The 16,411-nt window shown below is 42.5% G+C and overlaps 1 protein-coding gene across 1 annotated transcript in view; it reads left to right on the top strand.

Moving 5' to 3' along the window:
- Positions 1 to 16,411, top strand: part of pmepa1 (prostate transmembrane protein, androgen induced 1) — a 37,219-nt gene that overhangs the window by 19,389 nt on the left and 1,419 nt on the right. Inside the window, exons 2-4 of the mRNA XM_061069728.1 lie at positions 11,768 to 11,922; positions 15,364 to 15,417; positions 15,543 to 15,895. Coding sequence (XP_060925711.1) covers positions 11,768 to 11,922; positions 15,364 to 15,417; positions 15,543 to 15,895 — 562 coding nt within the window. The remainder of the gene's footprint in view (positions 1 to 11,767; positions 11,923 to 15,363; positions 15,418 to 15,542; positions 15,896 to 16,411) is intronic.

The following is a 16,411-nucleotide window of genomic DNA, read 5'->3' as shown; positions in this document are numbered from 1 at the left end:
TGTTTCCGGAGCTGAACTAGAAACTTACAGGTTTCAAACATTAAGAAGTGACACACGTGGAACCTCCAGGTGCCAGACAGAGGATAATAAATACAAAGTCCACGTGCTGATAAAGCAAATTCCCGCTGACATAAAGACTGTGGTGGTCTTTTTATTTCAGATTCAAAACAATCAGCGCAGTAAATAAAGAAACCCTGTAAATAATGCATATTAAGTATTTTAATTATATTATTTACCTACTTTGAAATTCTCTCTAGCAACATTTTATTACTCTGAGTTAGTGTAGCCATATAGACTGCGCTAACAGAGTAGATGAAGAAGTAAACATCATGTGTATATGAATATACCCGGGGGGATAAGATGATGGAAAGTAAATAAATAATCACATAAAACCCTTCTGAACTTATAAAGATGCTGATCCAGCGTTTGTTTAGATTTCCAACAGTCTGTTTTGTTTCTTCTGTCCATGACTCTTCCGTGACCTGCAGTATGTTTTTTATTTTTCTACCCACGACAGAATGTTCTGTAATCTTAGCAAAGTGTTTTTTCTTTAATCCAAACAACAGTTTTTTGTTCTAAACCCAACCGAGTAGTTTCTGTGCATCGACATAACAAATCAAACGTCGCTGGATTTCAAAACAGACCATTTATTTGTTTTCCTGCCGATCAGCACCAGTAGTGTGTTCTCTGTAACTCACAGAAGAAGAACAAATTAATAATAATACCAAAACTAAATGAAGCGTACAAATTGGCCTGTCATTAGAAACCCTGTGAGGTCGGATGTCACAACTCCTGATTGTGTTGATGAGAGCTGGTTCAACGCTCTGTGTCGTTTCATGGTCACAATATTTAGTCCACTCGTAGCCTCTCGCTGTTAGCATTAGCATTGCTAGCATTGCAGATGGGACTCACAGTTTAACATGGGAGTTCCCTGGATTAGCACGCTAAATTTAGACTAATGCTCCGCTCTCCTCTCGTCTCCTCTGATCTACTCCGATTAATCCTCCGTCTGCGTCTCCTCTTTATTCTCATCTACTCTTGCTTCCTGTATTACTTCATCAAACTCTCTGCAAATGTTTTTGATCGTCAGTAGTTTCAGGAATCCGGGGAGAGGGGGAACTTATGGATAACATTTTAGAGTTTAGCTCTTCCTCTGCTGTCCACATGTTTGTGAAAATACAAACCTCACGTATAATACTTGAATTTATCTCGATATCTTGGTTTTGTATATATGCTTTGCAGAAGACATCTTGCAGTATTTTTTAAAATGGTGGCAAATATTTGTGATCTGCAAAATATAGCGAGTGGACAATATGAGAGAATCCGTATACTACTACTACTACTATTCCTATTTATAATAATAATAAATAATTCAATATGGTGTTTTTATTTGATTTGCCTGCTAAAAGAAATCCAAAGAAGAACATGTGATCGCGACTTTACACAAATACCCAAACTCAAACATGCAGACATGTTGAAAATGACGTATTGAATTTGAAAGTGACTCATAACAGATGACAATCATACAGGAGACTGATAACAAGACAAGGAGACATGATGATTGATCCCCTCAACACACACACACACACACAAACAGACACACACACAAACAGACACACACACACATACATACCAACACCTCCCCTATGCTGGTTTCAACAGTGGGAGTTTTGTCGACCAAAGTTCCCACACTTGTTGGCTGCACCATGACCGTGGCGTCCAAAGTCAACGGAGAGTTGTGTGTGTGTGTGTGTGTGTGTGTGTGAGTGTGTCTGTGTGTGTGTGTTTGAGACCCCCCCCCCTCCAAATAGCCTTTCTCATGGAAATTGGCAAGCAAATTGTGTGCACCTATGACCTATAACTCTGTCTCACACATACAGAACCACTCTCTCTCTCTCTCGCACACACACACACACTCTCAGACACACACACACACTCACACACTCTCACACACACACACACACAGCTGTCTGTGCTATTTCTGACTACCCAGACTGTCGAGTCATCCGTGGACTGAGAAAGGAGGGGGAGGGAGAAATTAGCAAGCCTCTCTCTCCCTTCCTGTCCTTTTCTCCTTCCCTTTCTTCTTTTCACGTCATTGATTTTTTTTTAAATCCTCTCTCCTTCCTCTCCTCCTTATATCCTCACTCCTATCTAACTTTTTTTTTTCTTAATCCTTCCTCACTCTATGATTCTCCTCCCCTTTATTTCTACTTCTTTGCACCTTTCTAAATCTCTTAAATATCCTTCTCTTCTCCTTTCCTTCCTTCCTTCCTCTGCATCCTATGTCCTCCTTTCTTCATGTCTTCTCTTTTCCCCCACCACCTCCCTCCTCCCCACCATATTCTTTCTCCCTCTCTCTCTCTCTCTCTCTCCTCTACTCTCATGTCATCGTCTCTCCCCCCCCCCCACCCCACCTCGTCTCTCCTGACCACCCCTCCTCCTTCTCGCTGTCTGCTTGCTCTCTCTGAGCCATCTGACTCGACAATGACCGCCTGTGACCTTTAGCTGAATGCAGCAGGACGGTGAGGAGGACGGGGGGGGGGGAGGAGGAGGAGGAGAGGAGGAGGCAGATAGAGGGAGAGCAGGCAGCGGATGACAAATGAGCTAATTGCTTTAGATTAACCATGGAGTGTCTGCCTGCCAGGCTTACAGCCTCCTGTCTAGACAACAGCACAGAGGGAGGGAGGAGATCAGCGGTCTCTCTCTCTCTCTCTCTCTCTCTCTCTCTCTCTCTCTCTCTCTCTCTCTCTCTCTCGCTCTCTCTCTCTCTCAGAAGTGGAACTGTTTTAATGTTTTTTTTTCCTCCTGTGTTGCACTTTTAAAAAAAAACTGTGACTCCAGTGCTGACAAATAGAGTCGGATGAGGTCAGGAATCTGCCCAGAGGAGGAGGAGCCAGTTTATTACGAGGATACTGCAGAGATTCAGTGTCGCATTTAGATAAAGTTGTTGACTCACAATTGACAGGTCATTTTTAAAAAATCATCAAAACAAATAGACTTTTATTCCCGATCATGCCCTGTAAATAAAGATGGATGACCCGGCAATATCGGTTTCCTAACGATACATGTTCTCGACCAATCGTGAGTCAGTCTGCTGTCAGTCAGGTTTTTATAGCATCATATAACTAATGAAACGCAAACTTATCAGAAACATGAAGACTTGAACATAAATGAGTGAGATAAGAACGACCTAAAATGACAGAAACCATTTCCATGAAAGATATGTTTGACGTGTGGTCCACGTCCCACAGGGTTTATGACCCGTACTGTTACTGACAGTAAGTGTTAGCAATGCTTTGCATTCACTGCTGCTCGTCGACTGATAAGAACCAAAAAGGAGTTAAATGTGAAGTGTCTGCATCTTAGTTTCCAAAAGTCTCTGTTATTGGTCACAGCCTCTGAGTTTTGAACATAAAACTGGGTCAGTCTCTGATTTAGTTTGGCCACAGGACGTAAAGTGATGAGTTTTGAAACTAAACCGTATCAGTGCGGAAGTTTCCTAAGTATTAAGCAGAGAGGATTTGAAGCTGGTGCGTCGGAGGGTGTGACAGTGACAGACAGGCTTGAATTTTGATTTGTGACTGACTGTTCCCCCGCTGGTGAACACGCTGACAACTGAGTCTTACGTGAGGACATGCAGAAAGTCTACAGCGCCTCAGTCCGAAGGAAACATTCACATGAGAGCGTCCTCATCAGAGGTACAAGTTGTCGTCTTGTTGAAACTGGAAACCATGTGTAAAATTGTCTTGGGCCTGATTACACACCACCGAAGACATCACAGGACAGATGAGGACATACATCTGAAGCCAAAGATCAAACACGACAGTTTGAACTGTAGCTGCTGTACCACTGAGGACACTAAGGTCCCGTTTCCTGCATTTAATATGTAGAAAAATGGACGACTGAATTGCAGTTTGATCAGCATAATAATTCCTGGCAAAAAAAATATTAAAGTCTTTGAAAAAAGCTCTTAAACCTGCACATAGAGCCACTCTGGGACATAATGGATAAAACATACATGGCAATCTAACAGAATAGTTGAATGAAATATGGAGAAAAAGAGAAAGTCTTTTGAATAGTGTGTGGGGGTGGTGGGCGGCTTTGACCTGTAGACACAGTATTTCTGGATTCAGTGCAAAAATACAGACGGTGAAAGAGGTTCAAGAAAACGACGTGTTCAATAAATAATGTGTTTGTACTTAGCAGAAACAACGAGCTGAATATGTTTGTTGAAGTAAAACCACGGCAGATTCTGAACCTGTCCTATATGTAAGAGCATGTAGCTGAGATCTCATGTGAGGCAGAAACCCTTATTCTGAAGAACCAGCGTTTTTCATTGTGCATCTTCAGTGAAGCATGATTTTAGCCTTAAGGTTTTTTTTCACCAGCTCATTTTCTCAATTTCCTTTCAAAATATTTATGCCGAGCCAAAAGTGAAAGGAAGAAAAGACCCAAAGAGATGGAATGTCAGAAGAAGCAAGAAAGAGACGGTGCAATTGCATTTTGTAAAATGTGATATATCTTGACACCAAAAATGTCTGGAATGGATATGTGAAAACCGTAGACTGTAAATATAGAGGGACAAGATGTCTTTACTTCCTCCCTCAATCCAGAAATGACATTTACAAGATACAACAGAGTTTGTGCTCTACAGCCAGCCACCAGGGGGCGATCAAGAAAAATTTGACAGAGTCGTCATGTCGTCCATCTTTATTTACAGTCAGTGGTTTAAACATGGCTTAAGTATAATCTTCTTTTCTGTCTGGCTGAAGTGGAAAACCGGTGTATTGATATTATGTAACCGTGTGTTACACCTTCTGACAAAGTGCAGAACATCTGGATGGAAACATGACGTGAGAAAATAGTTTTCCTGTTGGTCTGCGGGACGGACGGAGGGAGTGAGGTAAGGGAGGAAGTGAACGAGAGAGAGAGAGAGAGGGTGAAAAATAAGAGACGAGACAAGACAGACGAGGGAGGAGGTCTGCTGACTGACCCCGTGACCTCCCTCTGTTTGAGAGCTGACAAGCTGCAGGCTGGGAGACACACACACAACACACACAGACACACACACACACACAAACACACACACAGTCAGCTGGTCTGACAGAGCAGTATTTTTTTTAACAATAGGAGGTTTTTTTCCTTATAATTATGATGCATCAAATCATAGAAGCTGAACGGAAACAGCAAATTACATTTTGTCAGCACGGCAACAAATCTGTCTGCCTCTGTGAGTCATGATGTAATATCCCAATATGATAATAGTGCGTGTGTTAAATTTGATGGGAACTAAATGGAATATAATATTCACCATGCTCTTTTCATTGGCGCACGATCACCGGAATGAGGCATGAAGGATAATATCTTCATCAGGAGTGGATCCTCTTCCACGGAGGCCATGTTCATAAAGACTCCCAGGACATTGTGTCAACATTGTGTTTATGATTCTCAAGGACCACCATAGATTCTCGTACATGCTTTGAAAGAAAGAACTAAGGGAGGGGCATTCAGGTGGTTGCAATCTGTGAGCTCACCACTAGATGGCATCAATTCCTACATGCTGGTCCTTTAAATGGAAGTGGAAGAAAAGGAAAATACAATATATATGGTTGTTGTTAAAACAAAATCTATTACAGAATTAAAAGTCAACTATCTTCTTAATGTCTTTAACAATACATTTTTATTATGTATATTACATTTTTATAAACATGCTAAATACGGGTGACATACAGTGTAGCGTGACTCGGTAGTTCTGATCTCTTTGCACAAATAAGACATTCGTGGATGTGTTTGAAAAGACAAAACGGAAATAGTTAGAGAAAAGGGGAGAGAAAGAGAGAGAGAGAGAGGGGAAAGGAAATTGTGAAGAAGGGAATGAAAGGGAAGAGAGAGAGAGAAAGAGACTGAAAGGAAAGGAGAGGAGAGAGTTGTGGGAGTGATTTGGCAGAAAGATGCAGTTCAGCACCAGCTGACAGAGCACAGAGACAGACAAGCTGTCAGCAGGCCGAGTGCCCAGACACACACACACACTCACACACACACACACACACTCACACACACACACACACACACACACACACGGCTAGCACTCAGAGTGTCTAAGTGTCCGTTCACTTTTGCCTTTTACAGTGACAACACTTCTCTTTAATAAGCAGAGGAATGTGTCTGTTTATATTTCATTATTCCTCTGTGTGTGTTTATGTTTCTTCATGTGTGTGTTTGTGTTCGTTACTTTATCCATTCTTCACTTGTCCTCTCTGCCCTTTTCCCCCCCCACCCCGTCTTTCCTTCCGTCCCTTCCTCCTTCACTTCACCCTGTCCTCTGTTCTCCCACAGTATGTATGACTGTCTTCCTTCCTTCCTTCCTTCCTTCCTTTCTTTCTGAGGAATCTAATCTCTGATAATTGCTGTTTTTATTAAAATAGAAGCGGAAGGGTAGAAGTGGAAGTGGCGACCATGTGACTGTGTGAACTCAGTAACCTCAGGTTTGCGCAGCAGCTCACATGATCCCTCATGAGTTACAGCTTCAGACTGTAAAATATAATAATAAAAACATGAATTAATAATCATCCTAAGTCTGTCCTCAGAACTATTGATTCTGCAGGATTGCTTCATGTGGCCAGATTGACTGATGACAACTGTTTACATTTCTGAACCTGTGTTTTGTGACTGCTGGTTGAAATTCAACGCAATTTATCCTTACACTGCTTTTACCCCTTTCCCCTCATATTCCACGAATCCATACATTTGTGAGTTTTTTTTTTAGTTTAGCTCCGGAAAATGTCTGAAACTCTGTCTAAAGTTCGTCTTTCACAAGAATCCAGCAGGAGGTCCTCTTGCCTGACTCATTCACAACAACAGAGAACTCTCCAGAGCCCTCATGTTGTTGTGGTGCAGCACTTTAACAAAAGCTCTCGCATCTCAGCGTCTTACCCAACTGACATATTTGTGTTTTGCTCCGGACATTTTCCCCTGAACTTTTTCCTCACAGCCCTTTAGTAGAACGCTTGAGTTTTGTGAGAACACAGCAGCAAAATGTCCGGAGGATTAGGGATGTCAAGAGAACCGATACCTACGATACCTTTCGATACTAACATAACAAAACGATGCCGATGCCCAAGTTTCTGAAGTACCGTAGGCACCGTCAGCTTCGATGCCAGCAGCTGTTAGCAACTTAGCATTAGCATCGGTGCTACATTCTGAAAACCAAGACGGCAACTGCGGCTGCAGCGTTCGCCCCACCTCGACTTGTTTATTAAAAAGGCACAAAGAGTCGTGTATGGAAGTATTTTGCGTTTGACGCCGGGTTTACACCGGACACGGAAGCAACGCCGCCGCTCCGCGCTAATCCTTAGCGCGCCGGCACATGGTTGTTTACACCGGAAGCTGAAGCGGCGCATGGGAGTGGACGGGAGCCAGCTGTTATTTCAGGCTTGGTGCTGCGCTTACGAGTCGCTTTGGCGTCGCTTCAGCGTCCGGTGTAAACCCTGCGTGAGGCAGATGTATCATTTAATGCATAACGTGTCTCACAACAAAGCGTCACTCACATGCGACCGCAACTACCGTGTAACCCTCCGTATATGCGCAGCGCAAGCACATTGAATTACCGTATATGACATTAACAACATCCAAATAATGCACTTTTTTTTTTACCGTGGTATCGAAATTGGCATCGAGAATCGTGTTATTTTACTGGTATTGGCACCGACTACTGAATTTTTGGTATCGTGACACCCCTACGGAGGATCCATCACGAGCGAGTTGGTGTTTCGATGACCGTCTCTAATATGTGGAGGACGTGAAACCAGAACCTGAGCCGTACGCCCAGAAGACGTCAACTCTGAAAGACAATATTTGCTGTTGGTGATAAGAACCGACGCGGCTGTTGGATGAGCTGTAAACAAAAACTCTGAGCTCTCCACAGCCGGGTGTCTACGTCAGGTCCGGCCTCCGGCTGCTTTACAGCCGTGGACCTTCACTGGAGAGAGAGATGGTAAAATACCTTTCCTCCATATTGAGCAACGCACTGAAAGTCCCTCAGAAGATTCCCTTTAGTTTAAGTGTTGTGTAAAGATTTGCACGTCATCACAGCTGCTACAAATTATGATGTTCTTACTTTTGACGTACGTCTTGTTGCCATAGCGATACAGTGAATCGTGTTCGCTCCTTCCTGAGCAGATCAGTTTTTTAGTTATTTAAATTCCTGAAGTTGTCACGTGTTCCCTACCCCCCCTCCCAGCCCCCATGTCTCTCTCTCTCTCATCATTATTCTCTCCATCCCTCTGACCCATCTGTCACTCCCAGACGCTCTCCCACCACTCCCCCGACTTTTTCTCTCACTCCTCTCTCTGTCTCTTCCTCCCCCCTCCCCTCCCTCTACACATCGACCCCCTTTGTTCACAGCTATTGGGGGGGGTGGGGGTCGGGAGGAGGGGTCTGGTCAGCTGTTTCCTCCATGTGTGTGTGTGTCTGGACACTGTGGGAATGCGTGTGAGAAAAAGTTGCAGACAAAGCTCGGTCGAGGCTCAGAGTGTGTGTGTCTGCCGGCGAGGACACACACACACCCCCCCCCACACCACAGCATCCGCAGGACATGTAGTGTGGAGTTCCTCTGCAGCCGGGAGCTTTAGTTTTTTTTTTTTTTTTGTTTTCTTTTGGTTTTGTTGCTTTTAGTTTGATTTGACCTCGTAGACTCCGGCCTGTGGAAATACCTTCATGATATAACCAGTGGAATATAGACGTCTGCAGTCGGAAGGAAGGCAGAGATCTCACAGAGCGACGGGACTATGCAGCCTCCGCCAGGGAGACACCAGCATGACAACTGTGTTCAGACACAACTGTGTGGTGAGTCTCAGCCGAGCTCACAGAGCCGAGAACACAGAGATGGTTCGGAAAGCACCTGGTGGTTCTGTTGAGTTGTTGAGTTGTTGAGTCAGAGGTTTTGGAGAGCGATGCTGCTCAGCCGGTTTTTTAATTGAATTTCTTTGAATGAATGTTTGAAACGTTTAAACTCCTCAGTTAAAAATAAGCAAACGCCAAAACATTAACGGCTTTCAGCTTCTCAAATGTGCTGATTTGCTGCGTTTATCTTTAATTGAATCTAACAAAACACTCAAAAGGTATCACCTTGGTCGGCTTTTTGTTTGCCTGGTTTTTAAAATAGTTTTTACTTGTCGTGTTTGTGCATTTATTTGACATAATTACAAATTATACTAAATGTTTAAATGCCAGTTTGCATTTGTACAAGGTTTTTCCGATAGGTTAGCTTTTGTAAGTGTTTAAAGAATAGTTTGAAAGCAATGGTCATAGATTTGTTTTACACTCTTCTCTGAATTTGTTATATTTCATATCTCTATTTATTCTGTAGACTCTTCTGTTCTTGGCTGGAGCAACTGTAACGAAAACCCAATTTCTCCCAGGATCGTTTTCAATATATTCAATTTCAGATTCAATTATGAGTAGGGTTGCAAAATTCCGGGAATATTCAAAGTTGGAAACTTTCCATGGGAATTAACGGGAATATACGGGAATAAACGGGAATATACGGGAATTAACGGGAATAAACGGGAATAAACTGGAATAAACTGGAAATGTTGTGGGTAATTTATACTAACTGTATTTACCTTGTCATATACAGACATAAATTAAACATTTTCTTTTGTCATAGGCTGATTTGAGCCGTGAGGAAACTTTGGGTTCTGCATCGTTGTGTCATTCTTAACATAGGTCTTTGCACAGTATTTGCAAATGTACACAGCCTTTCCTTCTACATTGGATGGGGTGAAATGTCTCCACACATGAGAGAGTGCACGTGGCATTGTTCTGTAGAATAAGATGAGAAAAAAGTTTGTAAAAAAACGCTAATGCAATGCCAGAGATATAAATAGTTAGCCAAACAATTGGAATCTTCTGTAAAAATATTTTACAATTGATGGATAAATTAATGGAAATAGGCTAGATGAACCATTATTAGTTTGAACTGAATTTCCCTTATTAGGGAAGTGTTTTTTGACTTTCCAGACAATGTAGTAAGAGGCTGTATATGTCAGTGTTGTGATATAGGGTTATATGAAAAAGGATCATCACCCGTCTACGAGCAGATAATGTCAAGATGTTTCGGCCTCTAATTATGCTTTAATGGTCAAGGTGGAGTTTGTTGTAAAATCTATATTTAACACCAAAGTTCATCATCATCAGCTTTATTCTCAAACCAGATTTGGGACGACATTCAAATGTAGCCTCTATGAGCTCTGTGGACTTTTGTGTTGGTTGTGTTGATCATATAAGAAGTGCGTTTGTCGAGTTTGACTTGTGTGGCAGTGGAGTGTGAGCCGTGTTTCTATCTACAGGTTGAAGCTTGATGCAGAATATTCCAAGTGTATGTTGTGTGTTGGTTCGCTTGGAGAAGTGGTGTGAAACAAGTCTCTAGTGTGTGTGTGTGTGTGTGTTTGTGTGTGTGTGTGTGTGAGAAAGAGAGAGTGTGTGTTTGTTGTCTGCAGGCCACTTTGTGCTCCTGTGTCTGACTTGGCCCTGACCTCTGTCTGCTCCCTGTGGAAAAAAAGTGTGAGAAAAATGCTCTGTGGGGGTGTGTGTGTGTGTGTGTGGAGTTGGGGGGTCTGTGTCTGTGCAGGGGTGGGGTGGGGGGGTTGGTTCAAGCGGACTGTCTCTAAACAAAGGTTCCCCTGTCTGTCTGTCTGGTCTAGTCTGGCTGTGTGCGTGCGCGTGTGTGTGTGCGTGTGTGTGTGTGTGTGTGTGTGCGTGTGCGTGTGCGTGTGCGTGTGCGTGTGTGTGTGTGTGTCACACTGACCTTTGCATAAGGAATAGATCTGTCTGGTCTCTGTCTGAAAACCTTTTCTCTCTCTCTCTCACAGAACCATATAAACCTCAGTGTTGTATTTAAACTTGAATGAATCATTTGTCATCTAATCAATAAATGGATTTATTTTTATTCTATTAGTTTAATTTTTAAATTGACTTACCACAACAAGCCCACATCAGCAATAATTCTAATAATATTTTAATCTATTTTACTTAGACTTTTTTAATAAATAGTTATCAACAGATCATTATCCCTACTGTCATATTTGTATATTAAGCAGAAGTGTCAGAAATTGTTCATTCAATCACTGATGTCTAAGAACTATTTAAACCAGAGCCAGATCCATTTTGTAGCCTACCCTTCCAAAAAGGATGTAAAAACCACATATGAACAACCTTTAACTCTATGAAATTGTTAGTTTTTTTATTAATAAATGTGATATTTTGGGGGTGTTAAGCCTTTAATGACGGGAACGAGGTCAAGCGTGAAATGTGGAGAGAGAGAGATCCGGGAAAGACAATTAGTTCAGGGTCAGAAACTGAAGCTGTGGCTGAAGCCTCTGCACCAAAACAAAACTATAAAACATGTGAATGTTGGATTTTACAAACTTAATAAAACATTAGAAAACATCCTATATCTTTATTTAAATTAAGTGATTTGGGGTCAGAATCCAAAGCATCGTACTCTTCCCATAATGCATCTGGATAAAATCTTTTTCATCACTCTTCTGTCTTGGTAAATGTCTCAAATGTTTTGCAAACTCCATTACTCATTTTTTTTATGCTGGTTTATGTGAAAGACTTTCAGCTCAAGCCAAAATAACAATGATGACATCACTATGACATCATCATTACTCCAGACTCCTCTAAAGACAGAGGACGTTCTACGACTGTAACACGACGATGAGTAAACTGACCCTGAGCTTCGTCTTCTGTGTCCCTGCAGCCCAGCTGGAGTTCGTCCAGATCCTGGTGATCGTGGTGGTGATGATGGTGATGGTGGTGGTCATCACCTGTCTGTTGAACCACTACCGCCTATCAGCACGCTCGCTGCTCTCCAGACACGCCCCCACGCGCAGGAGACACCTGCCGCTGGCCAACGTGAGTCACAAATCTACACCACAAACCGGTATCGAGATTTTAATTTAACCACACTGCCGTAACATAACAGATCAGATATTGGTCTGAAATCTTGCTGTAGCTTGACAGTCATTATTTTACTTACTGTGCTTTTTTCTCTATGCTGTTTACAATTTTACATTTATTGTACAGTACCATCGTTAACTCTAGTAGCTCCAATTGGACTTTGGATTTAATTATTTTAACATTTTAGTTTTCATGGCCACGTGCAGAGCTCTTTCCTTCTATTTACTGCATGAAAGTCGACTGCAACCAGGTTACATTGAGATCTTGGCTCTTCAACTTCTCTTAAAATCAAATCATGAAATTAAACTTTGGGTTTTCTGTTCGAGTTATTGTGGGTAAAGTTAAGTTAGTGACATTGCAGTTCTTAAAGGAATCTGGTGAGATTACTTTTGGTTATGTGGGTAACTGTGACTAAATGGATTTGTTGAGATGTTTATCCAAACTCAGGGCTTAAGGCTTTTAAATGCCAACTTAAAAATGTTAAAATATATATATATAAAATGGCAAAATGATAATGAAGAAATGTCTGCTTAGTCAATGTGAAAATATTTAATGTATATTGTTGTATAGAATGAACAGTTTAAACATTTTGGCATTAAATATAAATAACAGAATTTCTCCTGTCAAAACTTTAAACTTCTACTGCATGAATAAAATATTGAGAAACAAATGAATATATATCAATTATGTGAACAAAGGAAAACTACTATCTTGTCATGGTGTTTTTTTGTTCACATTTAATTACAGTCATTATTTAACAGACTTGGTTCCGTCTGAGTTAACAAACATTGTCGTTCAGGAAAAGACGGTTGTTTGTGAGAGAGTTTGAAGAAGCCGAGTGTCGGGAGGTGATCGTAGTAATAATAATAATAATAATAATACATTTTATTTCACAGCGCCTTTCATGTCACTCAAGGACGCTTTACAATTTAAAACAGGAGCAAACAAATAACAAAACGATTCAAATTAAAAGTGCAAGTAAAAACAGCATGGCAACTACAGTGAGAATGCAATCCTGAAAAGGTGGGTTTTGAGAGAGGATTTGAACTGAGGGAAGGAGTCAACGTTTCGGATGTCAGGTGGGAGTGAGTTCCAGAGTTTGGGAGCAGAGCGGCTGAAAGCTCTGCTCCCCATGGTGGTAAGCCGGGCAGAGGGGACAGCTAGATGGATGGAAGAGCAGGATCTGAGGGAGCGGGTGGAGGTGGCAGTGTGAAGGAGGTCAGACAGGTAGGGAGGGGCAAGGTTGTGGATGGCTTTAAAGGTATGAAGAAGAATTTTAAAGTTGATACGGAAGTGAATTGGAAGCCAGTGGAGTTGCTGTAGGATGGGGGTGACGTGGTGGAACGAGGGGGTGAGGGAGATGACACGGGCAGCTGAGTTCTGGACCAGTTGGAGTTTATGGAGGGATTTCTGGGGGAGACCAAAGAGGAGAGAGTTACAGTAATCCATACGGGAGGTGACAAGGCTATGTACAAGAACAGAGGTGGTATGGGGTAGTGATTAGAGTTTGCTGCAGGCTAACGCTAACACACTGACTCAACTCTTCAGACGACACTTGTGACGACTTTCTTCAGACACACACACACAAATGACCACGTGTCGGTGACTTCAGAGGACGTTACACTGACGCACACGAAGGTCCCGGAGACTAACTCAAACAATGAGTCTAACATTAACCCTTAATCTAATCTCTATAAACAGCTTCGATATGAAACTATAGAGAATCAGTCGATGAGGGATATGATGTTGGGGCCGGAAGCTTCTGGTTTTTATTTTCTAGTTCTATCACATCATTTATCTACATTCATTCCCATATAGCTGTAAATAGAGATTAGCTAAAATGTCGTCCTGACCTAGAACACCGACCAAAAATATCACTGTTTGAGTTTTGCGTGGAGATATTTTGACTCCTGTGATTAATAAGAAAAGCAAGATTGTCCTTACCCTAACCTTAAAACTTGTCTTTGCCTAAAAGTTATTGGTTCACTAACTGGGAACTTCCTGTCCCAGTAAGGAGTTCACGTCCCCACAGTGTGTAAACAGTCTTAGGTCCACACATAAAACCTAGACCACACACACACACACACACACACACACTGACTCGCACCTGAGGCTTCTTCAAACATATGACTTCACTTGTGCTTCTTGAATTTCCTGCTTCTGAATCACTGTGTGTATGTTGGTGTGTGTGTGGCTCCAGTCTACAAATTAGATATGAGTAAAGGATGAGGCATAAATGTGCACGGCAACATGCACACACCCACAAAGAAGCTCCTGATAAGCTCAGAGGACTCATGGTGTCCTAGTTAATTTGGATTAGCAGACAGACACACTGACACACACACACACACAGACAGACAGACACACACACACACACACACACAGGCAGACAGGAAATGAGAGGCAGAGAAAAAAAAACTGCAAACGCTGGAAAAGTTTCTCCCTGATGTTTTTGTAGAAGTGAAGAAGTGTCGTCTCTTCACCACAAGACATCGACTCACAACCGATTTCAATTTCCTCCACAGCGTGTTTATAATCTGGGGAAGAGGCCGAGTTTATCAGTTGCTGTTTTCTCTCTTCAGTATCATGTAGATTTATCGGAGATGTTGGTTAGACAAAACTTAATTTTTATGTAAAAATCGACCAATGATGAATTAAGCAAAAAACTGTGTGAAATCTGAGAATTAACTTTTTTTCCAGTTTCAACTTGTACCCCAGACAGAGAACATCGTACATGTGCAGCTTCCCTGAGATGAAAACGCAACATTTAAATAAAAATAGGAACCTATAGGAAGGTGCTGTGGCAGTGAGTGCTTGTTGTGCATCAGTGGAGCCCCCTAGTGGAAAAAAAGGCACAATAAGAGATATGTGCAGAAGTTTCAAATGAGTCTTGCTTGATTCTCAGGCCCCATCTTCTCTCAGTGCTACATGCAAAGGTAAAATAAGTGGAAAACAAACTTCTTTTTTTAGCAAGAGTAGCTCGGTAGAGTACACACTGTGAAATCTGGATCCGCACATGTATTTATATTTTTGGGGCTCCTCCCTGACACCTGATCACATCCTTCTACACATTTTCGGGGGAAATCTGTCCAACCAAAAAAATGTTCAGTGGTGAGAACAGAGGTGAAACTCCTTGGTAGCTGAAATCGATGAACTGTGTAGGAAAATAAACACGAAGAGGAGGATTAAAACTGTCAGTGTTGTTCAGCCAGAGCTTGATAAATATGCTGCTATCAACAGTTTGGACTTGGTCACTGTCTTGTGTTATTTAAATCAGCTTTAGGCAATCAGGGTTTGTTTGCAGACGCACAAAATGTATATAAACTAAAGTGAAACGACTCAAACCGATCGACTGAAGGAGATTCTCACTGTGGAGCTTTGTCTGTTGTTTCTCAGGAGGGCAGTCTGTGGTCGTCTGAGGGCACCGGGGCAAACGGTGGTCTGAACGAGGTGAGTTCAGCTTCAACCAGCTGTTCACACAAAAGAGCAAAACATCAAGCAGGTTTATAACACCTCTCCAATGTTCCTCGTCATGACTCAGCTGTAATGTGAGGTGGTTTGTGTCTCGGCACCAGGTGTACAACCCTCGCCCTCCGGACCGCGGCGTCCACTCGTCCTACCTGCAGCGGGAGCCGCCGCACGGCCAGTCGCAGCCCGCCCTCCAGTCGCAGCGCTTCCAGCACACGTACGCCCCGAGTCGCTTCCAGCCGACGTACCCCTACCTGCCCCAGAGCCTCATCGACCTCCCCCCCACCATCTCCCTCTCAGACGGGGAGGAGCCGCCGCCCTACCAGGGGCCGTGCACCCTGCAGCTCCGAGACCCGGAGCAACAGATGGAGCTGAACCGCGAGTCGGTCCGAGCGCCGCCCAACAGAACCGTGTTCGACTCGCACCCCCTCGACCCATCCAACTCCTGTCTGCAGGCCAGGTAACTACAGCGCCACGTGTTCGCAGATTCATCATGACCTGCAAAATCAAAACTCCTCCACACACCTGTTCGTTCTTCATCCTAAACTCCCAGGCATGTTTCAGTTTCCTTTGACATCCCAATGCTGTGTTTATTGTATCTTAATTATCAGGTTTATATAATTACACCTAATAACTAGGGACGGGAATCGGCAGTGACCTCCCGATACGATACTATCACGATACTTAGGTGGCGATACGATATGTATTGCGATTCGATATTACGATTTCCTGCGATTTCCTTTGGTTCTTTATTATTTTAAATACTGGACCATGGAAAAAAGGTGAATCATACCTTCAAATACAACACAGTCAAATTCACTTAGAGCTTTTCAAGTTTTATTTCAAATATTAACATTAACTTAACGACTGCCGGGCAGAGAAAAATAAAAAAAATGTGCCCTATTATTGTATAGCCCGTGTCAACTGCACACAAATTGACAGATTAAGAAATGCTAAACAATATTAATTTAAACAA

The sequence above is a fragment of the Limanda limanda genome, chromosome 4 (assembly GCF_963576545.1).
Source record: "Limanda limanda chromosome 4, fLimLim1.1, whole genome shotgun sequence".
NCBI classification, from domain to species: domain Eukaryota; kingdom Metazoa; phylum Chordata; class Actinopteri; order Pleuronectiformes; family Pleuronectidae; genus Limanda; species Limanda limanda.
The sequence above is the reverse complement of the archived record's forward strand: the minus strand, read 5'-3'. Positions and strand labels throughout refer to the sequence as shown.